Source organism: Cololabis saira, chromosome 3 (assembly GCF_033807715.1).
Source record: "Cololabis saira isolate AMF1-May2022 chromosome 3, fColSai1.1, whole genome shotgun sequence".
Taxonomy (NCBI): domain Eukaryota; kingdom Metazoa; phylum Chordata; class Actinopteri; order Beloniformes; family Belonidae; genus Cololabis; species Cololabis saira.
Genome location: NC_084589.1, coordinates 33,708,679 through 33,726,755, shown reverse-complemented (window position 1 = coordinate 33,726,755; position 18,077 = coordinate 33,708,679). Strand labels below are relative to the sequence as shown.

At 37.3% G+C, this 18,077-nt stretch overlaps 1 protein-coding gene across 3 annotated transcripts in view; it reads right to left on the bottom strand.

Annotated features, from left to right (window-relative positions):
- The window catches only part of ago3a (argonaute RISC catalytic component 3a), a 39,962-nt gene extending 23,901 nt beyond the window's left edge, over positions 1-16,061 (bottom strand). For 2 of the 3 annotated variants that reach the window (XM_061717303.1, XM_061717306.1), the window contains exon 1: positions 15,568-16,061. In XM_061717303.1, coding sequence (XP_061573287.1) covers positions 15,568-15,586 — 19 coding nt within the window. In that variant the 5' untranslated portion in view covers positions 15,587-16,061. The remainder of the gene's footprint in view (positions 1-15,567) is intronic. The other variant, XM_061717302.1, reaches the window with a different exon arrangement.
- Positions 16,062-18,077: the final 2,016 nt, after the last annotated feature.

The following is an 18,077-nucleotide window of genomic DNA, read 5'->3' as shown; positions in this document are numbered from 1 at the left end:
AGCAGCTGTTTGCTCATCCATCAGTCCTCCTCCTTGGATCCCCATAACAGATACCCCTCTCAGTCAGCCAGTCAGTCCACCTGAATACATCCAAACTCTAAAGTGGACACGGCTCACGATCCGGGAGCTAGTCAGTATGATAAAACAGGGCTCAGCATTATTGTCACCACATGTGTTTTTCCACAGAGTGAACCATCTTCACCCTACTTATCTCTGCTGAGTTGCGGATGCGCAATAGAGTGCAGCACCAGGTAAACAATATGGCGGCTGCCAATGCAACATTACTGTGACTGGCAGCAAAATTCATTAAAACGTGTACTTTCGAATAAGTGTCCATCTTTCTCATCTTTTATTTTTAATTAGCAGCACATCATTTAAATCAACCTCATGCAAAATTAAAAATCCGAGACTTAAATAGGAGCCATTTAATAATTATCAGATGACTAATCGACTATCAGAATAGTCATTAGTTGCATGCCTAATGCTGAATCTGAAACAAAGCACAGGTTGTAACATGTTGTGATCGGATGGTGCAGTCACATAAATAATATAGTTGCAGTGTGACATATCACTCGCATATAAAGAGCACTATAATCAATCTGAAAAGTAATTTAAGAATGCAGGACATTTGGAAAATTCACGGAACTGCCGGCTGCTCATGATGAAGACGAAATTTCTCAACGAATGAATGACAATGCAGTAGGGGATACTGTTATCTAAAATAAAGTTGGTGAAATACTCTGCAAAAGAGGAATGTATGGAAGCCAAGTTCAAGTGCTAATAAAAAAGGAAATCACTTCCACATCAATGATCGCTATTACCCAAGTAGAAGGGACCTTACTAGAACTGGACTCCAGTCTGGATATGGAATCAGGACAGAGGGAGCCAGTCGGCTGAGATTGAAGAGGCGAGAGGTTCTGAAGTATCCCGTTTAGTGTTAATCTGATTGGTTGCTAATGTTATTTTAAGGTCTGTATGAATGTTCACATTTCCTCTCTTCCACTGTGTTGGACACTGGGAAATAAATGAGATTTGTGTCTGAAATGTATCAGTACGAGAGCACAGTGCCCACACCCACTCAACAGTAGGTACAGTACAGTAGGTACAGTACGTCTCTCTGCCTTCTTCAAAGTATTTTATGTTGCATGACTCCAGTGCCAAAATTAAAAAAGAAAACAAAATACTTTTTTTTATTTTTAAAAAGGGCAATAGCACAGCACTTTTCTTTGTGAGTCACATACACATAAAGAAAAAAGAAAATCTAAGACATGAGTCACTTTAATTCATAACACACTTTTTAACATACGAGTTGTGGCTTTCTTTTGGTGACTGCTAAGACTCGCTGGTTTGAGTCACATTTGAGAGAACAAGTGGTTCTGCTCCCAATGCCATGTTTAGATTACACTTGTGATGTAACCTTGCATTCTGTAATTGTCATCCAACAGACATTTTCCACACAATAACTTGAGCAGAACTCGTTAGCCTGGCAAGTACTGCTCTGTGCACGTCTCCTTTCAACCACCGAGGCTTTTTATTCAACTTTTATTCTTTCCACACTCTTGGTGCCCTCTACCGCAAAAAAGAAGAGTCTGATGCGTCACTGATAATTAGAGTCATGCTTGGGTGTGTGATTCATCACTGACTTGACTCATAAGTTCACATATGTAGGTGAAACTGGGGTTGAGAGTACTGTACCTCCAAGGGGAAGTACATAAGAATCTCCCCATAACAAAAACAGAAACCTTATGTGAAGTCATGGCAGATAATTAGCTTGTTTATTTAAAGTTTGGCTGTAAAAAGGTTTCTACTCTGGTGGGCTGTGCAGAAAGGACTTATTGGGTTATAAGAGGCTAAAAACCTCTAGTTTGAAATTGCCCGATGGGGTAAAATGTTGACAAAAACCAGGATGGGAAGGAGTGTCAGGACTATAGACTGGGCAGGGTTGCCATAGTTTTCATCTGACTCAGTCAAGTTAGAACCACAGCAGGAAGGGAAGCACATTCGGGCAACTCTTTTAACTTGGCAAGGGTAAAAATAACAGTTTCTACTACCTACGACAACGCTTTCCTTTGGCAAAGTTGAAAGAGAACCTTTTTTTAAAAAATTTAAAAAACACAAGGAGGGAAGTTCATATATTGTTGTATTGTACGCACACAACTGTTTCAGTTTGACAACACAGAGACATAATTGGTGGCTGTGGTATTGTTCAGCCAAACCAAAATAGAGCATTTTTGACCCCCAGCACAAACTGCATGCTTGTCCTGATACATTAATGAGACAAATATATTTTTTACATTTAAAAAAAAACAAATCACTCCTGACATAGCTTAACATCCTAAACCAAAATATGGTAAAAAGCAACCCATCATCTGGAGTGATGACTTGTTTGCACGACAGTAATCTGTAAACAGATGCATAAAAGACACGAGACAATTACGTCGTTGCTAACTGAAACACTGGCACCATCAGTACGTTACTTGGCTTTCCTGTCACACAGGCTTTGGCTTCATGCAAATTCCGTTGATATAATGTTTTGAGATCCTAGAATACTTAGACGCCCTGTGAAATGGTGGTAACAAAACAGCCTTCAATGATCAACTTTCATTCTGGTGAAATCTTACAGCTACAAAACAGAGTAGAGACCTTAAAATCATTCCACAAAAAAGAAAAATGCTATTTAGTCTCTCTTTTGGGGAGAAGATTTAAATATCTTTTTTTTTTTTTTTTTAAACCTGAAGAAAATGTACTGTAGCCAAAGCCTTAATTTAAAAAGAATATTGCTCCCTGAGAACATGGATGGGCCTTTGCAACAGGCAGAGATGTTGAAAATCTACCAAGCACGTAATATAGATGTGTTTTGCAGCATTCTGTGAACAGCAGACCTGGCCCTGATGATTCAGCAACACATCATATAATTCCTCGTTTAACTTCCTGTCCTCCCCACAGAAAGCCATGACAAACTCACTTATTCACAAAGGCAGGAGAAAAGGGATCCGAGAGGAAAGTTTTACAGTTAAACCAGGGAATAGATGCAGGCTGGCCAGAAAAGAAGTGTTCTTCAGACGCAAGCCTCTGCACATTTGTTTAGTAAGACTTTAGTAGGACTAAAATACCGACTTCCCTCGTGCAATTAGCTGCGCGTGTTGCCACTTATATTATACAATTATTAAAGATTCAAGACATATACACAAATGCCAGTCAAAAAAGTCCCCTATATGCAAGGTGTACGGGAAGAGGCACAAAACCAAACACACAAAACATACTATCATAAGTTCTCTAAACAAGAAAAAATGTTATAGCTTGCTGTAAAAAATATATAAAACTCAAAAACAAAACTTAAATGAAAATTGACTCAGTTCAGTCAGAGAAAGGATTAAAAGGACACACCTTTTTTAGCTGAAAAATGCTGCACTGTGCATACTTTTGGATAATTTCAGGAAGGATATGGTTTAACAAACAAAATAGTCTCCGTCTATCAGTGTGTTCTTATTCCCTGGGCCTCTATAATCAAAGTAAAAGGCAACAAAAAGGCAGCGAGCCTTCATCACAGTGGAATTAAATATAGTGTATCTTAGTGAAATTGCAATGATTCCATGTACATATATTGATGGAACAACGTAAACGTTAACTGCATCTCGCTGAGGGGGAGAACAGCTTATAACCATTTATTCTGTAATCTTTTACTCAGCATCATGAGATAATGCTAATCAAATGTGCTTGATTAATTGATTATCAGGAAATGTAGCCATCTAAATAAAACTGAGTCTGCGGCATTTTGCTGTTCTGGAGCCTTCAGATTTGTGTTAAACAAGGCAAGGAGGAAAGATGTCGTAATAGCTTCAATGAAGCAGGTGCTCATTTATCTGGGAAGTGTTACAAGGTAAATTTCAACCAATTTGGAGTTCATGCTTCTTCAGTAAGAACGATTACTCATAAGCAGAAAAACACATGACAGTTTCTACTCTTTTCTGGAGAAGATATCCCAGAAATGTCATCCTAAGGTCAGACCATGTAAAACCTACAGAAATTGTTAATATGTATGGCTTTCTTGGAAAAGATGATAGGAAAAAAAAAAAAAAAACTACACATGGACATCTTGGGTCAACCATGAACCCGTACATAAACCAAACTATTCTAAGGTTAAATGTGAGCTCATCTGTAAAATTTCAGACCTCAAACTGATCAAAGGTCTGCACGGGTCTGTTGATGACACAGTCATGTCTATCTGGGTGTGTTGAAGCAGGGAAACATCTAAAAACATGTGCACCCCCAGTTATAAAGTCCAGTGGACCATTTGTCCACAATGAATTGAGAAAATAACAGAGAAAACAGCTACTTGAAGCTACTGTTACTTAATGTGGCTCTATAAGCTACTGAGTCATGAGGTATACTTCGTTTTTCTTCACACCCTGCCTTTGCCTTCAGGCGAAGTTTGTGTTAAATAAATGATAAAGTAATTGTGAGTTATTGTTCATCTGAGGTCGTGCTTACCTAAGTTTAAGACCTGGTAAGTACCAGACACTTTTATATCAAGTCCAGATAGTTCTCTCAGTTCTATTGCTGTATCTCTTTTTTCACATGACTGGAAGCTGCCTGTCCAATGCTGGCAACCTTTGTGAAATACTGAGACTCGTGTTCTTCAGCCAACAGTGACATTGTAGCACCAGTTTTTTTTCCCCCTGAAAATATTTTATTATGCAAGTTACATTTGTCATATCGAAACACTTCAATTTTTCCAGTGTCTGGGGGAAGAAAAAAAAAAAAAGACAGCTCGATGAATTCATTTATGTACAATGTTGTTTTATTTGAGTGTTCAGGTAATTGTCTAAGCAAGGGTTCAGTTCATCCAAAAAGCTGCAGCTGCAATACTTACAGGGAATGCCAAGAAAGAAAAAATAAATAAATAAAAAAAACAAAAATAGAGAGACAGACAGATTTATATATCAAAAAAATAAACACGCTGTTTAGACATGTGTAAATACCCCTGGAAAAGTAGAAATATAATTTAAAAGTCCCTCTTATCCCATACAGAGCCTGTAATAATTGTGGTCTTTCATCTCTAATGATCTTATTGTTCCCAAAAACCTCCTATTTGCTCTCGTACAGAGTACAGAGAATTAGTACAGAAAAAGTAGAATGAAGCACTTACTGTAGCATTTAGGCTCCTTTCCTGTCAAACCGGGAGTGATACATTAACACCCTCTCCACTTTTTATATTAATCTTAACTTGGAGAGAATTCGTTAATTTATGTTTAATCTTTATGCTTAGTCCTTTTCCTGAATCTTAATAAAAAAATGGTGTTATAATCCCTTATTCCTTTTCCTTTTAGTGCATTTCCAAAATGCTTTTCTCTGTCATTCCTTTAATTATATATATTTTTGTTTCATTTCCATCCTCACCTCCTTTTAAAAGTTGTATACTTGCTCTGTAAAACCCCTTGGATTTTATTTCTGCTTGAAAAATTACTATATAAATAAAACCAAGTTCAGCTTTTGAAAATGTAAACTCACAAGTTTGCTCAATTTAATCCTTGTCTGGCCCTGACACCAGTGTGAATTTAACACTTAAGTATCCTGGAAAATATGCATCTTTAAAAATCAATGAAAAAGTGCATAAGACATTGAAAAAAAAGTTGTTGGCAAATGATACGTCAGTGCATGTGACATAAATAAGTCAAATATTATATAACACGGCAATAACTGAGATGACTCTCTTGGCGCATCAATATTTTGCAGAAACATCTCAGCAATGTGAACGTATTCCACTCCGCTACTTTACAACACAGTTATACTGTAAACAGTGGGCCGGGAGCCAGAGTCACTGGTTGGTGAGACGTTAGGCTGAGATCCAGTCGCTGTGAGCCCCCCTTCAGCTACAGCCCTCTGATACACTGACGTCCACACTGCTAACATGTGCAAGTGGCCACACAAGCCTACACAGTAACACGCACACACACAATACAGCTGTTATATTTCTAATCCAGAGAGGCCTGGGCTGTGGGAACAGGGAGAGTGCTCAGTGGCCACGCACAATAGCGTCAGTCACAGCAGGCAGAACCTCCAAGCACACTCGCAGACGTCCACGAAAAAAAAGAAAAAAAAAGCCTGGCGAAGAAAGACTGACACAGGATGCAAACACTGGGGCTTCTCCCTCCTGTTCACCTAATCAACCTCCAGTGTGTGTTGCATCTTGGACCCTGGGGAGTCACTGTCACCCTCTACTACAGATAAACAGCAGCAGGCCAGCACACACTGTTGAGGTCACTGTCAGTCACAACATCCCCCTCAAGTCAAATCTAGGGCAGAATGAGAGAAAAAGAGTAAGTATGACACAAATATTTTCAGGAAGAGGGAGGTGGGGGTATTTGGACGGGGGTGAGAATTGTTTGAGGTGAGAAGCCAGTTCTGACTCGGTGGAACACCCCAACGCCTACCTACGAGCGTAAGTAGGTGATGGATGATATTAAGAAATGTATACTCTGTTAAACTGACCACAAGCTTTTTTTCAGGCAGGCTAAACAAAGCCTTCTGCCTTCCCAGTCCAACCCGAGCAGAACAACAGAGGACTTGGGAAAGATGAGTGCTCTCTCTCATCAAAAAAACACTGACATAAATTAAACCAGTGAAGCCAAATCAGAAGAAAAGCAGCTCATCAGTCAGGACAACTATCCCCAACCAACACTCGATATAGTAAGCTTTTTTCTAGATGGAAACAGCTTCCTTTTCAACCTTTTAACCAAAAATGATCACTAAAAGGGGGGGAGAAAAAAAAGCAGTTTATGTGGAGCTGTGTGTCCTACACACACAGAGAGAAAGGGTTTGTTTTCATTTTTTGTGAATATATTTTTAACACTACATCAAACAAATGCTTAAATATGATGTTATTTTTAGTTACTGACATATTTTTGTCAGTTCTCTAGTGAGCTACAGGAAAAGGGAAAAAAAGAAAAAGATTTCCCCTCATAGGTCCCCGTCTTCCTGTCCATAAACTCCCCCAAAAGTAAGCCCCTTTCAGCTCCCCCAAAAACACAGATCCCAAAGACGAGGAAAGGCAGAGGGGGAGGAGATGGAAAGGAAGCACGATGTGGACGTGCTGGCTTGAAACTATGACACATCACAATTCCTCCAAAATATACTTGCATGCTCCATCCTTTCACTGTTTTTGAACCCTGTGTCTACTCTGTGGTGTTAGTAGACAGAGATTTAAAAAATGCAAGCAAGTCTATTAGACTAAACATATGAAAAAATATATATTTCATACAGGGCCAAATTTTTTAAGTTGTAACGAATAACTGATTGAGAGAGCCTATATGTAGCATGGTTAAGTTATGACAACGTTTAACCTTGATTGAGATAGGTTACAAAAAAAAAAAAAAAAAAAAAAAGAGAAAGGACTTTTGTCTTCTCATGTAAAGATATTATTCGTCTGAAATAACATTGACAAAGATTTGCAGTTTTGGCCGAATAAAAACTTGCCTGCCTTAAACTTAGCTGCTCTTCTAAATTTCTTTTAACACAAAGTTATTTTGCAAAGTCACATAAAATGAGGATAATTACTTTTATGGATTACCAAGTCTGGGAACACTAAATATGCTCCGATTAATGAAATACTGACTGATAACTGCAGATATTTGTCATGAGCCTGATCAGTCATTACTAAAAAGGTCCATCACTCTTTAAGAGAAGGCAAGAGAGCTCTCAAAACTCGAATTAAATACTGTAACCTTCGTCTTTTATGAGTTATGCTTTATATGCTGTGAAGATTAAATGAGCACCAACTAAAAAAAACAATAACTTAGAGCTCACCTGGTAATATCAGCAAGAAGCAGATGGTGGATTCATGATTATTATTGGTTGAGGGAAAACAGTGCTGTATTAATTCTATTGTACGTGTGCTCATGGGCACTTGTGTGTAGTGTGAAACAATATTCAGTTGTTATTCAGATGTTCAATTAACATTTCATAGGAGGAGTAAATCCATCTAAAACAAGCAAAGAACACACATGTGAAGCACAGAAATGTGATCAGTTCCGATTTATCAGATCTAAACGTGACACTTCAGTAATTGGTCATAGATCATGGCAGCACGACGAGTGATAACAGACATCAGAATTCATGTAGCTTTTTGTCTCTACACATGCACAGGCTCAGTGTCAACGCAGTTTTAAAATGATCATTAATTTAGGTGAGATCAGTTTAAAATTAGGGGAACAATCAGAGGGGTTGGAAGATTGAATTTGAGAAAAAAAGAAAAAAAAACAGGGCAGTAAATTATTAAACTGACTTTGATCAAACATAAAAATATCTTTGATTAAAAAGTCACCAATCAGAGGGAGCTGTTTAAGAATATGATGCACATATTGCTCGACAATAAGATGTCATATCATGTGTTTTCATCTTGAATTCTCAAAATGTGTTTATTTTCAATCAAGGATGCTACTTCATTTCGCAAAAAAAACTCATTAAAAAAAAACAAAAAACATTTGTATCAGCAGATCATCAATCCAGTAATATGTTTTCATCTCCTTAAAATAACTCTAAGAAATAGCACCATTCATTTTTAAATACGACTACAGTACATATATTGGCTTTTTTCAAATTATTTGAATTAATTTCATCCAAAACGTTAGATATCAAAAGGTAACCAAAATCATGAACAATTAAAAAAAATCATCAGCAAATCCCAGCAGATTATAGTGCCTCAAACTGTTGAAATATTAGTTACAATATCACCTTAAAACTATATAATTTGTGGCAAATGGTTTAATAATGGAAAAAGAAGGGATGAAAGGAAGGTTTAAAAATGTTTGTCTGTTAAATAAAATCAAGGGTAAAAGCCCCATCTAACACAATGAGCTTAAGAAGCAATGCTAAACTGCATTCTCCACAGAAACCAAGAACAATATGCCAATGGTTAGTCTTATGAGAAGCTCAGATTGCTGAGAGGGGGGACGGCAGTCTATTGTTAACAAGCCGCTTGAATGAACTGAGCATTATGGGAAGAGACTACAAATCAAGTATTTAGTCTTGCTTCAAAAGCCGACCCTACTGTCTGGACAAAATCCACAGAGAATTGACCAACAAGAAGAATGACGGGGAAGGCAGAGTTTCCCACTGGGGCACTGAGAAGGGAAACAGAGCTGTAACCAAGGAGAGAAAGGGGGGGGGGGGGTGTTGCAGGGTGGCAAGTGTCTGTGAATTTAAAAAGAAAAAAAGAGCGGGAATCAGTGAGTGTACAAAAAGGGTGATAAATGACAAGAGAAACTGGCAAAAGAACAAGAGCGAGACACTGGAAAAGAAAACAAAACTAATCTTATGTCATACGTTCCACCAAAATGACTTAGAAACATTTTGTCAAGCAGCCATTTCAACTAGGGTTGCCACCCGTCCCGTAAAATACGGAATTGTCCTTTATTTGAGAAAAAAATGTTGCGTCCCGTATTGAACTAATACGGGACGCGATTTGTACCGTATTTTCATTAACTTTTACTACATATTCTAGTTGAATTATTGAAATAAATTAACTTTTACACCATATTCTAGTTGAATTATTGAAATAAATTAACTTTTACACCATATTCTAGTTGAATTATTGAAATAAATTAACTTTTACACCATATTCTAGTTGAATTATTGAAATAAATTAACTTTTACACCATATTCTAGTTGAATTATTGAAATAAGTTAACTTTTACACCATATTCTAGTTGAATTATTGAAATAAATTAACTTTTACACCATATTCTAGTTGAATTATTGAAATAAATTAACTTTTACACCATATTCTAGTTGAATTATTGAAATAAATTAACTTTTACACCATATTCTTCACCTGTAGGCTCTATTACATCTTGGCTGATGTGGACATACATAGCATAGGAGGATATTTCAGTTACTAGTATGGTTGTCTGTACAGTCATGCAAGTTCAATGCTATTAAAGCACTTTAAACTTTAAATCAAAGCATTTTGTTTTTTCATATAAAATAAACACATTTTTATTCAGTTTAGAAGTTTTGGGGCTTTTTTTTTGGCTCCTGCGCTGCTGAAATCGGGGCATCCCTTATTTCTATTTCTGAAAGGTGGCAACCCTAATTTCAACTGCAGATGTTTTTGATAAACTGCAAAACTCCACTCAGTCTGTCTGTGATACCAATTTGAATCATTTCCAGGAAAGTGAAAACCCACCTTGTTACAGTGTGACAAGTTTAGTCAAATTAGGTGGGGGGGTTTCACAGTCAGACCGTAGTAACTTCACATCAAAATCAAGTGCGATAACCTCCACATGGGCATACTTTGAGGTAAGCGCATCGAAAAAGTTTTGATTTGCTTAATGCTCGAAAGCATTTCCCTCATCAAATCCCTGCTGATGAGATCTAGAGAGCCACGGTTTCCGTGCTTCATGTGCTGCTGCCAGACTAGTGCTGGAGAGGAGAAACGTTGTCAGTTTCTAAGCGAGCAGAACAATCAAGTTACTTTTTGTTTTTTTTCTTTCAACACTACTCTCCCAGCCACTGACTGACTGATGGAGAGGCTCCTTTTAATTATTTACTCGGGCATAAGACTCAACTCTCTGGTTGGTTTTTACCAGCAAGTGATATAGGGAAGTAAATAAACAAGTAAATAAAAAAAACAAACAAGACAGGCATAACATTTTTCTGTATAAATGCAGTGCCTTCCAAAGTCAAAAATTAACTGAGCCCTCAACGTGCTTGATATAAAGCCGACCAGCGGCACACTCTGAAACCCCATTTTTGGTGTTGTCAGAGAGAACTATTAATAATAATCTACTGATGTCAGGTCTCCACATCCGACTTTGTATGGATCAGACACAAATCAAACTCTTCTAAAAGGAATGACTGATACAAAAGTAACATGTAAAACTGATACTGTTCAACTGTTGCATGAGACATACATAATATGTTTTGGTGAACAATAGGAATGGGCGATATTTTACCATTCACGATAAACCGTCAAAAAAATTCCCCACGGTAAGAATTTGTCATCTCACGGTAAAAATGATAAATTGAGGAAATGAGCCTGAAAGAAAGAAAGAAAGAAAGAAAGAAAGAAAGAAAGAAAGAAAGAAAGAAAGAAAGAAAGAAAGAAAGAAAGAAAGAAAGATAGATATGAGCCTGAAAGAAAGAAAGAAAGAAATGAGCCTGAAAGAAAGAAAGAAAGAAATGAGCCTGAAAGAAAGAAAGAAAGAAATGAGCCTGAAAGAAAGAAAGAAAGAAATGAGCCTGAAAGAAAGAAAGAAAGAAATGAGCATGAAAGAAAGAAAGAAAGAAATGAGCATGAAAGAAAGAAAGAAAGAAATGAGCATGAAAGAAAGAAAGAAAGAAATGAGCATGAAAGAAAGAAAGAAAGAAATGAGCATGAAAGAAAGAAAGAAAGAAATGAGCATGAAAGAAAGAAAGAAATGAGTCTGAAAGAAAGAAATGAGTCTGAAAGAAAGAAATGAGTCTGAAAGAAAGAAATGAGTCTGAAAGAAAGAAAGAAAGAAAGAAAGAAAGAAATGAGTCTGAAAGAAAGAAAGAAAGAAAGAAAGAAAGAAAGAAAGAAAGAAAGAAAGAAAGAAAGAAAGAAAGAAAGAAAGAAAGAAAGAAAGAAAGAAAGAAAGAAAGAAAGAAAGAAAGAAAGAAAGAAAGAAAGAAAGAAAGAAAGAAATGAGCAAGCCTGAAAGAAAGAAAGAAATGAGCCTGAAAGAAAGAAAGAAATGAGCCTGAAAGAAAGAAATATTCCCGTTGATGACACTTTTGGTATTGGTATTTTTTTTATCGTTATTGGGTTAAATGCCAGAAATTATCGTGATACATTTTTTTAGTAGTGAACAATGCCACATCAGAACTAAAAGTTCAAAAACAACTAAAACTGACTACAGCCAGAACAAAACTGGAACATATTTTGTTGTTTGGTTAATGAAAACACACCAAACTGGCTCTAGGTTAGAGGCCGCTACTGTGCATGCATGTTTGCATATGTCTGACATCAGTGCTTAGTTACTGGGAAAACACCTTGTGGTCTCTTATGTTATGAATGATAGGAAGTGTCCCACTTCATAGGATCTGAAAGGCCAGTAAGCTAACGGGCAGCAACGAAGGGATCTCCTCTTCAGAAGGAAGGCTAAGAGAACCAAATGCTGTATCAAGTGTCACTGGATAATGAAGAGTACTTCACATTCAGTTTATGGCACCGTAAGTGGAAAGCTTCCGTTGGAGAAGAGACAAAGCCAGGTGGTTTAGACTGTTTAACTGTCACTACGACCAAATAAAGAGACCATCCAGTTGAGCTTGGCCTGCCAACTATGTTTATCAGTAAACCCATATACCGTATTTTCTGGACTATAAGCTGCACCTGCATATAAGCCGCATCCACTCTATTTAAAAAAAAAAATAATATAAAAAAGATATACAAGCCACACCTGCATACAAGCCGCATCCGCTCTATTTAAAAAAAAAAAAAACCCCACTCTTCGTCTTGTTGTTTTTGTTTTTTGATTTTTTGTAATTACTGTTTTACTTCCTAAATTGAGGGGAGGTCCATTGCATAAGCCTGTTGGCTTTTTGACATCTCCTGTCACATTTGTTTTACTATTTTGATTGCAAGTGTTAATTTTATTGTGTGCAAACTAATAAAATAAAAAAAAAATTAAAAAAAATGCAAGCCGCAGATATTTATGTTGTTAGATTAGATATTTACTACATGTACAGAAGGATTTTGAACTGTAAATGATGTACGTGTTTGTACCTAAATAGATCCTTTCCTAACAGTGTCTTTTAACATGGCAGTAACTTTGCTGATTAAACGGGACAGAACCAAGAGAAAATAACCAGTATTTATTTATCCATTTATCTGTTTGACATCTGCTTCTACTTCTATCTGCTAAAGAAGAAGTAGCGTATTCTTCTTTCCATTTATTTGGTCTTAGTTTTGATTCTATTTCCGGTTAGAGCGCCCCGAGCGGTGGAAGAAAAATCCACAGAATGGGGCTGTTAAGTCTGACGTCACACCCTTTCAAAATACTACTTCCGGGTCCTGACGCTCTGACAGATAAACAAAACGAACGACAATGACGGACCCGGTGAACTTGTTCACAATCACTTCTTTCTTCACTGAGGTAGCAGAGAGAGTGAAAAAAGGGTTAAACTCGTTTAATTCCAACAGAGTGGTCAGTGTAGCTGTTCTGCCTGGTGGAATAATAAAGGGTAGCGTCCAGGCATCACAGAAAAAGAGTTTACGAGGTTGAGGTGAGTTATAAATTAGCCGTAAGCTATCTAGTTAGTTGACATCTAAAGATGATAACGTTATGCTAAAAAACGGATAGGACTGCTACAACTTTTGATGTAAACGAATATGAAAAACTTAATATGTCAGTAACGTTATAGGTCCCTATATCAGCTATGTTTTGGAGTTTTGGAGAGCCGCATAGGGTTGCCACCTTTCAGAAATAGAAATAAGGGACGCCCTGATTTCAGCAGCGCAGGAGCCAAAAAAAAAGCCCCAAAACTTCTAAACTGAATAAAATGTGTTTATTTTATATGAAAAAACTAAATGCTTTGATTTAAAGTTTAAAGTGCTTTTAATAGCATTGAACTTGCATGACTGTAGAGACAGACAACCATACCAGCAACTGAAATATCCTCCTATTCTATGTATGTCCACATCAGCCCAGATGTATAATATAAATACAGGTGAAGAATATGGTGTAAAAGTTCATTTATTTCAATAATTCAACTAGAATATGGTGTAAAAGTTCATATGTTTCAATAATTCAACTAGAATATGGTGTAAAAGTTCATTTGTTTCAATAATTCAACTAGAATATGGTGTAAAAGTTCATTTGTTTCAATAATTCAACTAGAATATGGTGTAAAAGTTAATTTATTTCAATAATTCAACTAGAATATGGTGTAAAAGTTAATTTATTTCAATAATTCAACTAGAATATGGTGTAAAAGTTAATTTATTTCAATAATTCAACTAGAATATGGTGTAAAAGGTAATGAAAATACGGTACAAATCGTGTCCCGTATTAGTTCAATACGGGACGCAACATTTTTTTCTCAAATAAAGGACAATTCCGTATTTTACGGGACGGGTGGCAACCCTAGAGCCGCACCTTTGTATGAGCCGCATGGTTCAAAACCTATGAAAAAAGTAGCGGCTTATAGTCCAGAAAATACGAGATAGAGATAGAGATATATATATATATATATATATATATATATATATATACACACATATATATATATATACACACACACATACATATACACACACACAGAGTTATTTTTTCCTTCCCCAAGTTGCTTATTCAGGTGAGTACACACAATGTTTACCTACTCAGCTTGTAGGCGTGCTAAAACAGGAAAGCCAACGTGCTTGACCAGATGCCATACCAAGGATGCTAAACGAAAGCCCACATCTAAATATGCTGAGGTCATGTGTGAGGGTCAGCTGCTGAGCAAGACCCAGGGACCTGGAGAGCAGAGTTCACCTGCCCTCACATTTCCTCAGGTGACCAGCCATGTTAGGTTTTAAGTATAATAGCAGTCCTCCTTTAATGGAGGGGAATACCAGGCTCACCTCCCCTAGCTGGTTCATTAAGTAAGTAAGTGACACATGGATGATGAAGTAAATAACGCAGAACCAGTTCATCATCATCACCTGATGTGTTGAAGGCGGCTCACTGTGTCACTTTTGGCTTCCGAGAACATGAATTGAATTCTTTGCATGACTTGGGTTTTTTTTTTCAGCGATGCATTTCTTAGGTGACGCATGTAAAGGAAAATAACAACAACAGAGGCGGTGGAAATCCCTGGTTACAACTCCTAAAAGATCACATACATAAAAACGTGTAATCCTTAGTGATTACTATGTTAAAAACACTGCTTTTTATGATAATAAATAGTAGTAGCTGAGAAAAAGAAATGAGGAAAGCTAAAAGGTGCGAGTCTGGTACGGTCACATAATTTGATGTTACACCGGTGTTTCTCCCCCGAGTAAAGGCTGATTTATGGTCCCGCGTTACACCGACGCAGAGCCTACGGCGTAAGGTACGCGGCGACGTGCACCGGCTTTCTTCAAATTATTTGAATTCATATCATCCAAAATGTTAAATACCAAAAGGTAACCAAAATCATGAACAATTAAAAAAAACTCATCAAGTCCCAGCAGGTTATAGTGCCTCAAACTGATGAAATATTAGTTACGTTATCACCTTTAAACTATATAATTTGTGGCAAATGGCTTACTAATGGAAAAAGAACGGAGGCTTTATGAGAAAACCAATGGGATGGTCATTTTTATATGAAATCATATTCTTTAAAAAAAGAAAAAGGTGCGAGTCTGGTATAGTCACATAATTTGACGTTACACCGGTGTTTCTCCCCCGAGTAGAGGCTGATTTATGGTTCCGCGTTACACCGACGCAGAGCCTACCGCGTACGGTGCGCGTCGCCGCGTACCCTACGCCGTAACCCTACGGCGTACGCTCTGCGTCGATTTAACGCAAAAACCATCATTCAGGCTTTAAGGAGATGATGTAAATGTTTGAACAGGATTACCTGAAGTTCCGATTTCCATTCATGAGGTCTCTGCCCGGTTCACTCCCCGGATCACAGATGTCAAATGTTTAGTAAATCCTCTGCGCTTCTGCAGCGCTGCGTGTCAGAGGATCAGCCTCTACCTGCTCGCTGTCAGGGGGTTTCCAGCAAAAAGGGATCCTTCAAAACAAGAAAGGAAAAAGGAAAAATAAAAAAAGAGGGGGGGGATGTGTTTTCAGTCGATCAGCGTGAAGAAACTGGACGCTTTTGCAGAGAAAAAGCTGCCAAGTTAGCGAAGGCTCTAGCCGGGATTGTGACAGACGACGGCTACTTTAGTCGTGTTGGAGCAGCCTCCTTCCGCAGAAACCACGTCGTCCTCTTAAGTTTGCATCCAGGTTCCAAGGCGCACGTAAAAGAGGCGCCGACAGGCAGCACCGCTGGGTGCTGGGGGATAAGTGAGAGGATTTCCGAGCTGTTTGACAGATCAACTCTGCTCGGCTTCGGCGAGCTAAATATGGAGAAGTAGCCTCTGTGACGTCGACAGGAAGGGGCGGGGCTTGTCGGCAGACGTCACAACGTTTAACCCCGCCCCTTTAGCTGGAGGCAGAGAGAGCAGTGGATGAAACATCTTCATTTTTGTATAATGGCACAATTCAACACCAGCAGTACTGGAGTTGAGGGGGGATGAGGGTCCCCCCTGAAGTAAAAATGGTCCAAATCATCCCCTCTGTAAAACTGTCATCCTCCCTTTCCATCCCTTATTTTTTATTATTTATTTACTTATTCATTTCCTCAATGAATGTGGTATTACTGCTGTTTCAACATTTAGAGACATCACCAGAAGTAAAAAAAAAAAATAACTAATTTGACAATTTTCACCTGTTTCAAGTAAATTTTCACTTGAAATAAGTAGGAAAATCTGCCAGTGGGACAAGATTTATCTTCTCATTACAAGCAAAAAAAATCTTGTTCCACTGGCAGATTTTTCTACTTATTTCAAGTGAAAATCTACTTGAAACAGGTGAAAATTGTTGTTTTTTTTCAGTGATGAGTCTTGTTTTAAGTGTAATGAGATTTTCTTTACTAAAATGAGACATTTTAACTAGAAATAAGACAAATATTTTTGTTAAGAGAGAAGTGGATGAAACATCTTCATTTTTGTATGGCACAATTCAACACAAGCAGTACTGGAGTTGAGGGGGGATGAGGGGGGATGGCATCCCCCCCCTGAAATAAAAACGGTCCAAATCATCCCCCCTGTAAAACTGCCATCCCCCCCTTTCCATCCCTTATGTGATTTCATCAATGAATGTGGTATTACTGCTGCTTCAACATTTAGAGTCATCACCACAAGAATAACACCAGAAAAATTACTTATTTGACAATTTTCACCTGTTTCAAGTAAATTTTCACTTGAAATAAGTAGGAAAATCTGCCAGTGGGACAAGATTTATCTTCTTATTACAAGCAAAAAAAATCTTGTTCCACTGGCAGATTTTTCTACTTATTTCAAGTGAAAATCTACTTGAAACAGGTGAAAATTGTTGTTTTTTCCAGTGATGAGTCTTGTTTTAAGTGTAATGAGATTTCTTTACTCAAATGAGACATTTTAACTAGAAATAAGGCAAATATTCTTGTTAAGATTTTGAGTTTTTGCAGTGATCCATTTTACTTATTGTTGTGTTTTGATGTATTTGATGTAAGCCCAGTGGATATTTAAAGCTTACAGAAGGCTGCATTTAACTGCTTCTATGTCATTCCTGCAGTATTTCTGCAGGTGTTTTGGTCAGTACTATTATTTGTTATATATTATATTATTTGTAATCAGCCCAAATGATCTGTCCCCATATGATAAAATCCACCATCCCCCCTGATTTTTTTTTTCCACCTCGAGTACTCAACACAAGGTAATTCAAAGTGCTTTACATCAACATTAAAAGCAGCAAGACGCAATCAAACAGTAAATAACAAATAAAATGATAAGAAAAGAGGTAAATTGGCTGCCCTCTCTCCAACACTGGAAGACCTCCACCACTCCCGTTGCCAGAAAAAAAGCCCAAAATATAATAAAAGACACTTCACACCCTGGACACTCACTGTTTGAACTGCTGCCATCTGGGAAAAGATACAGACTCATGAAAACAAGGACAAACAGACTCAAACACAGCTTTTACCCAACAGCAATAACCACTCTTAACAAAAACAGGAGCTAATGTGCAATAACAAAAAATTATTGTATGTTGATGAAAGTTCTTGTTAGGTCCGTATGTTGATGTATGTGTGGAGGGGTGAATGTGTTTAGATATATATATTTATTTTATTTGTTTTTATTTCATTTTATTGATCTATTTTTCAGTTATTTTATTTTTAAATGATGCGCTGACTGGAGAGCATTTTTAATTTCGTTGTACACAGTGACAATGACAATAAAGATCTATCTATCTATCTAAAATAATAATACAACTACTGTCATTTAGCAGACGCTTTTTTCCAAAGTGACTTACATTTGAGAGAACACACCATTTTCACCT